At 40.3% G+C, this 14,326-nt stretch overlaps 1 protein-coding gene across 2 annotated transcripts in view; it reads left to right on the top strand.

Moving 5' to 3' along the window:
- gnao1a (guanine nucleotide binding protein (G protein), alpha activating activity polypeptide O, a) overlaps nucleotides 1–14,326 on the top strand; it is a gene marked incomplete at its 3' end in the record, with an annotated part of 87,735 nt that overhangs the window by 58,605 nt on the left and 14,804 nt on the right. For both annotated transcript variants that reach the window (XM_084555711.1, XM_084555712.1), the window contains 3 exons: nucleotides 2,116–2,276; nucleotides 10,313–10,441; nucleotides 12,528–12,657. In XM_084555711.1, coding sequence (XP_084411837.1) covers nucleotides 2,116–2,276; nucleotides 10,313–10,441; nucleotides 12,528–12,657 — 420 coding nt within the window. The remainder of the gene's footprint in view (nucleotides 1–2,115; nucleotides 2,277–10,312; nucleotides 10,442–12,527; nucleotides 12,658–14,326) is intronic.

Raw genomic sequence — 14,326 nt, 5'->3', positions numbered from 1 at the left:
GGATCTGTAGCATCTGACACCTTGGTGACTTCTTCCAGTAAATGAAATTGGCCTTTTTTTGAGGCCCCAAGATGTGAATGTGTCAGGCTGGGTGTGTTTTTAATCACGCTGGCGCTGGAGAAGCATATTCATACGCTGCCAAATCTACTCAGGTGATCTGTTATTATGTCTCCCTGATTGCCCTGCGTGCTGCTAATTTTGGGGGAATGTGGAAACTCAAATAGATCACTCCTTCAGTTATTGTAAATCCGGGCTGAGTGCTGTGAAATCTAATTACAATGTCTGGCTAAAATTACAGGGAGGTGAAGAACAACGCTCATTCTGACTCTGTACTGTTTCACCGGATCCCAAAAAAGAAAAAGAGAATAATTTATGGCATTAAACTTGATGATGTATTGCTCCAGCGATGGTGTGAGCCTGTTATAATGTTACATAGGTGTTTTGATTTCAGTTTCATCAATATTTAACTACGGTCACGGTGTTTCCGTCTTACTCAGCAATTTCTGTGACCGCGGAGATTCATGTATCACATTTATAGAAACAGATTGAACTGTGTGTGTATGCTAGTGAAGTATGTTTGGCACCGTTGTTAGATTCCATTTATGTTGAAATCTTTACGACAAAATTGACATATCCTGCTCAAAAACAGATTAGATTTGCATTTTTAAGATCAAATGGTTGAAATGTTTGATTTCCCAAATAATTATAAGATTGTATACCACGTAATATGTAGTTAAAATTTAATTAGATCTTATACTTCAGCAGCAGGCTCCATGCTCTTTTCCCTGTACTGTAATAGTATTGGGAACTGTAATATTGAACGTTAGTATTTTTCCTGCGAAAGACAAACTGGTCATTACTGCAGGCCGAGGTCGCTCTGTTACAAATTGCACAGGACATCTGAGCAGTGTCTTCGTATGCTGATAAAGGAGAACAAAGGTCAGGGCCTCTGTGTCCTGCCACTATTACCGTGAGCTAGAATGATCATGTAGGGTGTGAGTGCTGGGAAAAGAAATCAATAATAGGGAAGAGCCAAGGAGAGAATGGGGGCAGGGATGAACTGCTGAAGATCTCTGCAGCTGGTTTACTCAAACCTAAGCAGAATCGCTAAGGTCTATTATCATTTTTCAGGGAGAATGAATACTTTTTATTTATTTTATGGATTCTGGCAGATTAGTCTCCACCAAATATCTGTATAAATACAGTGTATACATGTTCAATTCATTTATGTAAAGCCGCGAATCAATTCAGATATCCTGATGTTAACCAAAGCTGGCAATTTGGCACCCCATTGACGGGATGTTTGTAATCATATGACCTAAACGGCTTTCTTAAAACAGTGACTCCTCTTCAGTTATATATCGGTTAGCAGGCGCTCCTTTATCTGTGGTCTTTATCAGGAAGGAGCTCAGTGCAGATCAGCAGGCTCTACCCCTGAAGGAACCAAAGACGGAGCACAGCTGCATGACAACAGCCTCCTCTTTGGCCTTTCTGCTGCTAAAAACAGTCACAGATAAATAAAAAAATAAAAAGTAAATAAATAAATAAGAGCGTCACCTTCATGTCCGTTAGTGTTTGCAGCATTTAAACAGCCACTTAAATGTCGAACGTCGTCTTGAAGGTTAGCCCACATTGAAATTGAATCACATTTAAATCGAGTTTGAACTCCGCCCTCTTCATAAACTACACCAGCTTTGTGGTGTGTTTCGACAGACGTACAGTCTCAGGCTCTGTAAGGACTAATGGATCTTAAATGATGCTTTTGTGAAAGCTTTTCACCTTAAGAATAAATGGAGCAAATAGAAGAGAAAGGCTCTCATTCTCTCCTCTCATCTTGTAATCTTCTTCTCTCTTGTGTCATTTTCTCTTCTTTCCTTCTCATCCTCTATTAATCCTTCTCCACTAGGTTATATTATTTCCCCCCTTGCTTTTCCGATATGCCTTTGGGAAAATATTAGTTTACTGAAATAAATCTTTGTTCACCCAGTGGCACACTGGGATGCTGCTGCTAACGTTACGTGTTTTACACAGCTTCATGATAATGAATAATGTTCCAGCCTCCTTTTCTTCACCGCACTAAGAATACTAACCCCTTCCCTCTTGTGCTTCCCTCAGGCGGATGCTAAGATGGTGTGCGATGTGGTCAGTCGTATGGAGGACACGGAGCCTTACTCCGCCGAGCTGCTCGGCGCCATGATGCGTCTGTGGTCCGACTCAGGCATCCAGGAGTGCTTCAGCCGCGCCCGAGAGTACCAGCTCAACGACTCAGCGCAGTAGTACGTACTGTACTTGTGGCCGTTTATTTCTGTGTGTGTGTCAGGGCTGGGGTTTGAATTCAAATGTTAGTACATGATGTTTCATTCAATCCTTCGCCCCATTGACCAAGGAACCTCCAACCCTGCGATGAGTGGAAGAGCCACCCAATCAAGAAATGAATTTCATAACAAAAAGTTTGCTTCGTAGAATCACGTCATAAATCGAACCAGCGTTGTGCCACTGCCATTTTAGCCATTCCAGTAAACCACAGGATTCGGTCTAAATTCCTAAAATGCTAGATAAACACAGAGGCTAAAATTAAACTTATTACGGAGCAGCTGCTTTAACCACGAACTTGAATTGCTTAAGCTTTTTTTATCAGCTGAGTTTATGGACAGAGGTTTACTTCTAAGATATTGTTTCTTTAATTTTTAAAAGATAAATGTGACACCAGTGATATTGATTCCTGTTTAAACTGGCTAACACGAATAGGGTGTGTGGTAAAATGTACATAACATAGTCACCTGAATGGTGGATAAACCAGCTTTGTGCTCATTTCATGTCCTCATTTTCTCAGATCAATATGTGAGTCATTAGTAACCCAACTACCATTTTTAAAAAAAAAAAAAAACATGGACTCAAACACACAAATGCACACGCTACTGTTTATTTATAATCTTCCAAATGCGATCATGCACTAGCGATTACGGCACACAATCAATCACCATTACAAGTACCGGGCCTAATTTATGTTGAGTGCCTGTGTGTGGGTGTGGAGAGAAAGAGACAGCAGGAGAGCACAGCAAGGGAGAGGGAGAGGGTGGGTGGGGTAGAGAGGAAGAAGAAGGAGTAATTTTCCTCAAGTGCCGTGTTTGTGCTTGTAGCTTGTTTAACTGTGCATCGTACATTCAGTGAAATTACAGAGCGACATAAAGAAAAATGGAGTGAAGGAGAGAGTTATTAATCTACGTTACTCAATGTTGACTTCACCTGTGATCCTATAAAGCCTGTACGACACACATTACAGTAATCATTTCACTGATACAGATATGGGAGCAAGGCTTTATGAGTATTACTGAGTATTTCTTTATGTAACTGGCTCATGATATTCATCCGGGACAAGTCAAATATTTGCCCGCCTTTTGATTTCTCCTCTGTGGCTGGGTTCGGTGGATTTTTTGCGCAAATTACTGCTGACATCAGAGACAGCGACATACGTCAGAAATCCTCAGTACATGACAGTGTTCGTGACTGCACCCACCTTCATACCATTTCCCCAGCCAGGGCGAGGAAAAAAAAATCATTTCCAATAAGGTGGCAGGTGTCTGGTAAAATAATCAGTTCATTCTGAACGAGTGGGTAACCACAGCAACAGTCACTCTGGTGCAACAAAGGCTTAATGTGGCTACAAAACAAAATTGAAATTAGACACTGATTTCAAAAGTATTTCGTTTGGTAATAAGAGAAAAGAAAAGAAAACCCATGGAGAGAAAAACTTTTGTTTAATGTTGTTATGTTTTGCTTCTTTTTCAGTGATTACCTTTTTCATGCATTGTCTTCTAATTCTAACGTGTCATAATTCACTAGATGCATATTTTGGATGTGAATCTACAATTTGTTGAAGCTAAAACTATGTATGAGGTACGTAACTCTACATAACGGCCAGCTATATTGTTGCAGATATGTTATGTTATGTTAAATAAACATACAAATATGGTTGGTTTATGCAAATCAACTTAGATTTGTAGCGCAGCATGCAGCAGCAATGGTCCAGCATCAGTTTGAAGCTTCATATCGACCGCTTCCATTCACATGACTTGTAGTGTGTCATGATGCAGACACAGAGGCAGGGTTGTGTTTGAACACGCTAAAAGAACGGGTTTCATTGAATATTCTCATGTTTCTGCTGAATGAGAAATGAGCGGGAACATGAGTGTCTTTCATTGTACTGAGAGTTAACAACACTGATGCACAGTGTTTTGTAACTCCTGTAGACAAAGCAGCTCAGTGAACCGGTTCATCTGGAGGGGTTTTATGAAGCAGTTTGACTTTTTAAGAAAATTGTGTCCTCCCCGGGCTTGTAAAGCAACAACTGAAACGTTGATTTGAAAGTCTAAGGAAATATTTGCGGAAGATTGATGATCATAACGGCCACAAAGAGGCCAAGAAAGAGAGGCCAGATGGCTTTTAAAAGTCATCTGTGCGTGTAACTATATATTGGTTAACAGTATTTAATTTGGGACGTGGTAATAATTTTTGTGGCCGGATGAACAATGTGTTGCAGGAGATTCAACTGATAAAGAATTGATCAGAAACTCTTAAAAAAACCCAAAAAAAACAACAGACCACATCAGTGAGCTCGGACTAGTTCATTTTTAGCACTGTTCAAAATTCCAAATCGTGAACTGAATCTCACCTCGCTTATTTAAATCTGCGTAAACTAAACTTTGAACCAGCTCTTGTGAAGTGTGAGCTGGCCCAGCGCTGCACTGAGGGAACATAAAACAGATTGAACAGCAGAATTGAAAGATGAGGAAAGAGCCCAGTGAACACGAGAGGTTGGGAACAAAGTCTAGCAGTTAAATCAAAAGTGTGGGCAAAGAAATTATTGATCAAAGCAAAATTCAAGACAAACGGCACTAAGAGACAAAAATGGCGAGACAGGAAGGAGGATGAGAGAGGGTAATAAGTCGGCAGCACTTTTATTTTCTCGTTCCAGGCATTTACATGTGGTCAATTAACTCAAACAGCCTCCGCTTGGTGTGTGTGAGTGTAAGCGTTGTCCATTTGTGTGTCTGTGTTAAATGTCACATTAAAGATTGATGCACACTTCCTATTTTGTTGTGGCCTGTGGAGCAGAACAGAGCAACGAACCAATGAACTGATAGGACAAAGAGCATGTGATCAGACCACACTCTGTTTTAGTGTGTATGTGTGTGTGTGTCTTTTTATTGAAAACATTTAACAAGAGGAGAACTGTAAGGATATTTCTCCAAAGACATTTTTTTACGATGGGGTCGTCCAGTGTCCAGACTTTGTTCAGATTTTAGGGCTTTAGCAGAGATGTTATGGTAATAGTGAGGAATGTTTTTTTGCGGGTGCGTGTTTGTAACCACACATGCGTGTAATGTGTTTTTACTACATAGAAAGCAGCAGGCTGTATTCTGAAAGGAGCAAGTCCTGCCTGAAGCCAGCTCTCTCTCTTTCTATCTCTGTGCTAATGTCCTGCATGCACTGACCTATTTACCACAACAAACATACACTCTGTCTATGATTTACGTCCTCTGCCTTTGTGGCACAGTCACCCAGTAAACACACCCAACACACACACACACACACGAAATGACATAAAAATACCAGATGAGGTAGTAAAATGTACACACGGTATTAGCATAGCCTTGGTGGTTTATTACACTGAGAAATAACAGTGTTAAACAGATCAAGTGCTCCGTGCTCACTAATAGCAGGCACTCTCAAGAAACCAGTGAGATAATATATTCGAAGTTAAATGGCAAACAAACTGGTACAACTTTATCTTTTTATCTTTTCTTTACCACAGATATTGATCTTGCATCTTGCATTGCATCAAACATCCTATCAGGTTGTAGCGTAAAGCTGCCTCAGTCATATTTATGGCGTCGGCGTACTGCTGTTTGTCTCGTTTTTATATTTATATTCCGTCGACAACAGCAGTAACCCGGCGTTTAAAAGTCACCTCGCGTCGTGATGTGTGCGCATCCTTGTCGTGTGAATTTTCCAGGTCCATCATCTTCTCCGTGCTACGTAATGACGGGGATTTTTCCTCTATTGATTCCAGGCCTTTTGTTTTTTTTTTTTTTATTTAATGTCGTGCCTTGGTTTTATAATTGTTGCATCACATCGCTGCAGTTTGCAAATGTGTGTCAGTACTTTTCACAGTAGGGGAGACGTCGGAAAGCCGGTTACTTAGCAACAGCTACGAGTTGGAACAATTAAGCCGACCTTCGTTGAGCTTACACTGTATTAAAAAAAAAAAACTTCTTTGCCAAAATATATTGGCATAAATGTGATATTTTCGCTGTGATAAATCATATTTTGGATGAACTTGCAGAAACAGTTTCTTGCTGTATTTTGATGACGTGTCAACAATGTCTAGCGATAAAAAGTGTTTTAATATAAACATCAAATGCCTTTTTACACTACAGCGACTGAAGACTTGGCAGGCTTGTGGATTGTAATTTGTGGTCCTTGTTTGATGGGTTTTATTTCTGTAGTGAACCACAAGCCAGTCTAAATGACTAATGTAAGGTCATTGCACTTGAGTTAATACATCAGCTGATCAATATGACTGTGTTATAACTTGGCACCCGCCCGCCTGCGCACTAACACATTTACTCCAGATCTGGATCGCCCTCCAAACTACATAAAAACGCCCTGTCCCTCTTAAAAACTGAAACTGATTTGTGAGTGCACATAAGTGTCCCAGTTTTGAGTCACTTGGAGTTTACGCTGAACGTGACAATAGGAATGAACAATAGTTTTATTTTTCAATTAATCTATAAATTAATTTTCTGAGTGGTCAATTAATCAGTTGGTTAATGTTTACTTTAACGTTTAACCTAATTATACTATTCATCAAAAAGCTAAGATTTATGCAGTGTGGTCCAAATTTGGATAGGTTCTGTTTTCTGCTACTAATTAGCATAGTTTGTCGAGTATAATTCAAATTTAATTGAGTTCGGAAAGGAGGCAGATGTTCTTGGTTGAGATGTTTGTGCGTAGCGGTTGTGCTGCGCTGGTATTTTATGCTCATATTTGCTTAATCAATTATGTTAATTTGTCAGGTCCTACATGGCGGTCATTATTCACATTCCTGTTTCCACGGCTGTTAGAGTATTTCATTTGCATATTGTAATATAAACCTGAATAGGATGCTTACATGCCACGGTGTTTTCAGGAATCGTATCCAGATGACGTGAACGAGACCTTTACGTGTGCAACAGAGGACCTGTATATTTCAAAAATAGTACATTACAGATGTAAATGCCGCCTGTGTGGGTTTGTCAAATAGATTGTAGCAGCTTAATCCCAGAGCTTAATGGCTTTATTTGGTAAAAACACACACAGACAGACTTTATTCTCTCTGGCTGTGTCACTCTTTTGTGCCCAACTCTGTTTCAGCGATAATAATTCTGTACATCACAAGGGAAATGAGACAAGCATACTCTGGGGTCTGGTGTTAATCGACTTAGTTCACCGTGAAAAGTATGAGAATGAGGGGAAAGATTCATGCGGCGGTGGTCCACATGCTGGATGTCAGCGTTAAACCAGGTTACGCACGCATGTAGAAGTCATTAGCCTGGCCGAGCATGATTTAATGTACATCCTTGTGTGTGTGTGTAACGCCTTCGGGGGACAGCGGCATGAAATAATGTTGGCATTTGTGTTGGAGGGAGTTTACATCAGAAATATTACTATGTGGAGTGGCTGCAGGGTGGAAGCAGCAAACGGGAGGAGCAGAGCGTTGCTGCTCAGAGATGATTCAACCTCCTGTAGTGGTAAAGGTCACGCAAGACAAATCTATAAGCACCAACGATTACGGCAACTTTGACTGACCTTTTTTACTCTATAGTCATGTCTCAGCGAAGCCTGCCTGTTTTTTTTCAGACGTCATACTGTATGCATAAGTAAATAAATGAGTGAAGATATGGTTTGGTCCTCAGACATAAGGATAATATTCAAATCACTTCTTGCATGACTTCCCTTGATGTCATTACTAATGTTTAAAGGGTTTGCAAGTGTGAATTTAAACATCTGGTTCTGTTCTGTTAGTCTGCTGTCATTGAACATTGCCAGTAATACTTTTAGGAGCCTGGTGTGACATTGGATGTTTTACTTTATCCAACCAACTATTCAAAACCCAAAGTTGCATCCATATATGACCAAGAAATTAGTTTTAGCTGCTTGAAAAAAGACAAAAATACTTGCTAATTATTTCACAGACTCCAATCCCTTTTAAATCCTGCTGCATTATGTGACTCTCCACAGTTCTGACTAATACTACAACGACACACGGACAGAAATCCTCTAAACTTCTCACGCTTCTTTGAGGTGTTGAGTGGGAACGATCGCTTGTTCGCTTTCAGCTGATTAAATCATCCATAATCATTTACATCACACTGCGTTCAATAAAGACAATTATACAGCTTTAAGGGCTGAGATATATACTATAACAGCTGCAGCAGAGTCAGAAAGGCTCGTCCTTGTATGACTTTCCGTTCTGTTTGAAAATTTGTAGACATGCTGTGTTTTTTTTTTTTGTCTGCAGGACCGTTGTATATCAGTGTACATCTTGTGAATCACTCTGATCTCTGGGTTGCGTTTGTGATTAACCACTCCGGGTCGTTTGACTGACTGCCACGTAATCTAATCGTCAGCCTTACGTTTTGTGAATTTAAACTCATTTTAACACCACCTCACTGTCACGAATCCAGCCAGCCGGACAGATACACCTGTTTCGGATGTGGTGCCTGTTCGTACTTTCAATTTCCAAAAACGAAATCGAGGCTCGACCGATCTCTCACTTTCGTTGTGGCACAGAGGGGGAAAAAAAAATAAGCATCTTTCCCCGTCTCACATTGTCTTTGTCTCCTCTCTTTCAGCTCTCGCTATCTGTTTCCTTTCCAAACCACAATCTAACCCATATTCCTTTCCGTGTAATCAATAGTTCTTATCACTGAAGCTGTGTGAGTGTATAGTGTGTGTGTGCAATGCACTTCTCGTTAGAATCCGCCCATATCTCCTCCCTCTTGAGCCTTTATCTGCTTTCTCCTGGAAGTAACTGAGCATTCGTTTAAAAGCTCTGAAACAACACTCACAGCAGTCTATAAATACAAACTGTATGCCCATTACACTAGATGGACGCATGATGTGGGTTTATTTTCTCTTTGCCTCTTCTGTCTTTGTCCATCTATGCTGGTTTAAAATACCTGCAGTGATTGATTGATCTCGTGTAGTTGCTTGAATTTAGAAGTCCGCCTCTGTCAATTTGTGGACTATATAAGCTATAATGTCTTCGGGGGTAGACGTTACACAGTTGTAGGTCAGCAGCAGCAGCAGCAGCAATGAATCAGAACAAAAGATTCTCCCTGATCTCCATATAAAAGTGAATAAGTCAGCCACAGCTCCAGATACGGCCGGCTGGATTGATACTGTTGGTGGAGTAATCGTTCCTCAGCCAGAGAGCCGCCCTCTAAGAGCCGACAGGATGAATTCCTGAACTGTGCTGTTCAGTGTTATTTGATTTATTCATCGGCATTAAAAAATAAAGGTCCACTTCCAGGGATATTCTATTACATATCTGAACAGAGTCATCTCGTCTGCCCACTTCCCTTTCTCATTTGTTTTAAGTGGCTTCTCAGTATTGTATGTTTTTTTTAAGACTGATAGCCTTGGCTGTGTTAATGTGTAGTAATGAGGAAGATTAATACAGTCGTTTAAATTACATTTGGAAATGTGTACACTCGTTTTTTCCATTTTCTGTAAATAAAAGTCAATTTAAAGCACTAAATTAAAAACAGTGTTTGTAGCTTGATATAAATGGATAGCAAAGCTAAAACCGACAGTAGCACAAAGGCTAATCATATCAGAGACGGTGATCTAGTGGGTGGGTGTCCTATTGTGCATGTTATATAATGTTTGACCCACCTGAGCTATGGCATAATGTACGTCATTACGCTGTAATTCAAAGTGGGTTACAGCACACCAGATTCATCCATCTGAAGTGGTCACAGTCCGGCTGTGTCAGTGTAATCAGCGAAGTCTACTCTCTTAGCCACTTCGGCCTATGTGAGATTAATGTGAGACGCATGAGATGCTGGTGGATTTAAAGCAGACTTCAGAGGGATTTCTGAATTGCTAAAACAATTGGTCCTTGATTTTTCTTCCTCATTTAGACATGTTACAACTCGCAATCACTTATAGGGATAGGGTATGTAAATGCAACTCGTTAATGCACAGAGAACACTTGAGAGTCCTGCTAATTTACAGTCCGTGCTCTTTGTGTGTCTGTGTGCAGCTACCTAGACAGCCTAGATCGGATCGGTGCGGCCGACTACCAGCCCACGGAGCAGGACATCCTGAGGACCCGAGTGAAGACCACAGGCATCGTCGAGACACACTTTACCTTCAAAAACCTTCACTTCAGGTCAGTGTTCAGGTCGTGACAGTGGCAGCTGAAACATCAGATCTGTCCTCTTTGTTTTCTTTCAGATGCCGTTTACTCTTCTTTCTGCTCCTCTTTCCGTGGATACAGCACAGACGGAAATCCAGTCTGTAATTAACGAGATTAAATGTTTTAAACAAGTGTCTATATTTATGGTTCTCTGCCTTTTTAATGAGGGCTAATTCAATTAGAACATGGAGCTCTGGGAATGATGACAGAAGGGAGGCATTATGGGACGGGAAAAGGGATGGGAGGAGTCTCGTTCTGATCTTTAATTTAATCATAATTTTTCTGCCCATTTTTCTGTTCATGTGGATAGAAATACACAAATATTAGCATACTGATAAAAACAAGGAGCTGAGAGGTTAATAAAGTGTAGGCAGCGATTATTTTTCTGCATGGATACGCCACCATATCTGGCACCTAATGCATGCTTCGTCTTACTTTCTGTGTATGCATGCACATAGTTATTATTCTGATACACACACTGAATTTAAAAACTCCAGAGAAGTGTTAGTTCTGCTGAATGCTCCTTTGCTCTGTTACCCTTACAGCCGTGTAGGAGTTGTGCTGGGTATGTTTTTTTTTTAGAAAAGCCTAAATATTGTCAGCTCAATTGCTGTTACTGGCAGTCCAGCCAGTGCGTGGGAGGCTGCAGTGTTCCTGTACTGGGTGTAACCCAACAGCCTAACTACCATTATACCCATCAGACCTATGACAGGGTTTATTTCGTTGTGGATTCAGTCATGTCTGGTGGTTTTTCTAGCCTATTCATCACACCTCAAAAATACAACTTGTACATGGGAGCGTGGCCGTCTTGCAGCTTATGAAAACAAGAGGCTGTAAATGGAAAAGGCTGATGTGGTGTCACATATACAATTTATGATCTTTGTTTCTGGATAAGCTGTTGCAGCGACTGTCTCAGCTCTACAATATTCCTCAAAAATATCCCTTTCCTTTCCCATAATGCCAATCCTTTCTGGGTTAATGTCTGCTCATTCTAATAAAGCCATGTGCAAGAATAGACTGCAGGCTTAAAAATCATTATTTTTGCCTTCACTTTATAAGCTAAAAAGTTGTTTTCATGAGAGAAATTCTTAGTTTTACAGTCAAGACAAGATATTCTCTGTGTAGTGTCATACTGAAGATACTCTATGTTGTAAGGCAGCACCTCCTATGATCATCAAACTATTATTTTGTTAGGAAGACGTGTCACACTTCCCTTATACTTGACACTTACATAAGGCTAAAGCCCTGATCACATGCTTACACATTAGGGGCCTGACACGGTCCACACACTTGAAATATGTTGCAGCCCGCGAGCTGCGTCGTGACATAAAGAGACTAGACACGAGTTTACAACAACAAAAAAAAAGATTTATGAATTAGAAAAGCACAGCAAAAACAGGCAACAGTCAAGAGCTTCAGCAGCAAAAGAGTGGTGACTATTAGTGTGACACCCACAGGGCCAGCAGGGGTGCAGAGAGGACATGGAATACAGCACATACATCATATAACAGACTGGTGCATGAGCTGTCAGCATGTTTGATGTGTGGCCGGAAAATCTGTAGCAACCTGAGGCTTCTTTAAATACAAATAAGAAGGGATGGAAGGAAAAAAGATTGTGATCAGGCAAAAGCAACGAGGAAACCATCACATTAACTGCTCAGTGATTATACACATCAAAATGTATGTTACTTTACGTAAAACTAAAAAAAAAAAAAACAAGAAATAAAACTGTGCACATAATATCGACTGAAATTTTTATTATCCAATTCATTTAAAAGAAAGGACAACTTAAGCACTTGGATAAGTTTCAGAGTTGTTAAACCTGATGGTAATCGGTTCTGTTATTGTATAAATGTCCAATAATGGACACGGACCCAGTCCAGAAAGCTGCCAGTCTCCTGGAGTCCCTGTCTTCAGTTATGGCATATACACTATAAAAGATAAGATAAACATGTGTCAAGAAGTGAGGTTAAGGGTGTTTTTAACTTTGAATATGTGAGTCATTTTGTATACGTGAAAGTCAGAGTTTATATTTCTCTGCGTTTCGTGTGTCCATCAGGCTGTTTGATGTGGGAGGTCAGCGGTCGGAGAGGAAGAAGTGGATCCACTGTTTTGAGGATGTCACAGCCATCATTTTCTGCGTGGCACTCAGCGGGTACGACCAGGTGCTGCATGAGGACGAGACCACGGTAAGAACTCCCATCTCCTTACGTCTCCTCCGTGGCTGATGCCTTTTCTGTGTCACAGTGTGGCCTAATGACCCATTTATAAATACTGGAACACACCTTTGAAGAATAAAAGAGTTGTATTTCGGGGGAAACCATGACTCTTACGCATTCAACATGGGTAACGGTCCTTTAATGCATCTTGACACATGCTGTATAACAGGTAGTATAAAGATAGCATGTATTCTTGTTCTGTATGATGAAAGAACATGTAAGCTGACATTAAACACATGGCCTGTGTAAAAGCCTGAGACAGGAAGGGATAAATGTCACGTTAAATTAAGGTCAAATGAAAGTCTTATATCTTATATCTTAGTTTTAGGAATGAGAAGCGGATACACACTAACAGATCTTGATTTCTGAGATTTTTCTTTCACACCATCCACTTCATAATTTCCCTGCCATCAAAACAATGTGTTTTTACTCTGAAATTAAGCAGTCTCCATTTCTCCTTTTGGCACAACGGTCCCCTTTCTGTTGCGGAACGCACGGATTATTATCACAGCAGAACATGTAAATAAATGAACGGAATAACACTGAAGGCCTCATTCAAAATGTTTCTCCGAAATGTTTGTTTAACAAAACACTTACTTGTCGTACAGTGCTCCGCGTTTGGCTCCGATGGAAAAACACAACTGACCTGACCCCTGTGCGTGAGAGAGTTATGTTTCTCTATGCAAATCGTCTGCACTGATACCGTCAACTAAACTTTATTCCAGACAAAATAGCCTGCTTTAAATATATGTACAAGAACGAACAAATATTCATTTGCTTTAAGGTCAAATTATGTTGTTGATGCTGTAAATTATTTACTATAATTTCAGGGGGGTTTTTTTTAGGTTGCATGCAACTGAAATTGAAAGAGAAAGAGATCATTTTTATTCACAATATTATCATCAAACCATACTTCTTTTTTTTTTTTGCAAAACACTGCGTGCGAGTATTTTAAAGACATAAGGGTGGTTAAAAACTAAAATGTGATTAGCTCTCTAATATCTGGTGGGAATAAAGGTCTAAGAGTTGTAAAACACAGTTACGTGACAGCGGCGTGGTGTTTCCTCAATAAAAAGCCGCAACCCGCCGTGTGGCTATAAAAACGGTGCCGTGTAACCTAAAACAAATAAGCTGATTTGAATGCACGTCGCTCAATGCTATTTATAAGCCTGAAGTGTGTCCTTGGAGAATTCCTGGCTGGGAAATTGTGTTCAGTAGCTGCTCTATTTATGCAGATGTCATCAAGCCTCCCTCTGAGCTGGGAGCACCAGAAGAACGTCAAGACGAGGAGAGGAAAAATCCATCATAAGAAACACGCTCGCTAACACATTATCGTATATGTGTGTCGCATATATGAGCTGGTTTAATGGGCGCGTAGTGTTTCTTGTTGTCGCGAAATCTCGTTCCAAACATAAGCAATATAAGGTCGTGGTGATATTTTGAGCACGGCTGCGTTTATGTGTGATAGAAAGGGAGAAAAAAAAAAATCACCCACCTACATAAGAGACACATCTCAGCAGTTCAGACTGCCATGCAATCATGAGACATGTTTTAAATAATGGCCTTCTTTACTATGATATTGTTATTGTTATATTCAGGTATAGGGTAAAGTCATCATCGGGCGTCATTTCAAACCGAA

This window comes from Chelon labrosus (genome assembly GCF_963514085.1).
Source record: "Chelon labrosus genome assembly, chromosome: 11".
NCBI classification, from domain to species: Eukaryota; Metazoa; Chordata; class Actinopteri; order Mugiliformes; family Mugilidae; genus Chelon; species Chelon labrosus.
Note: the sequence above shows the minus strand (reverse complement) of the source record. Positions and strands in the feature narration are given on the sequence as shown.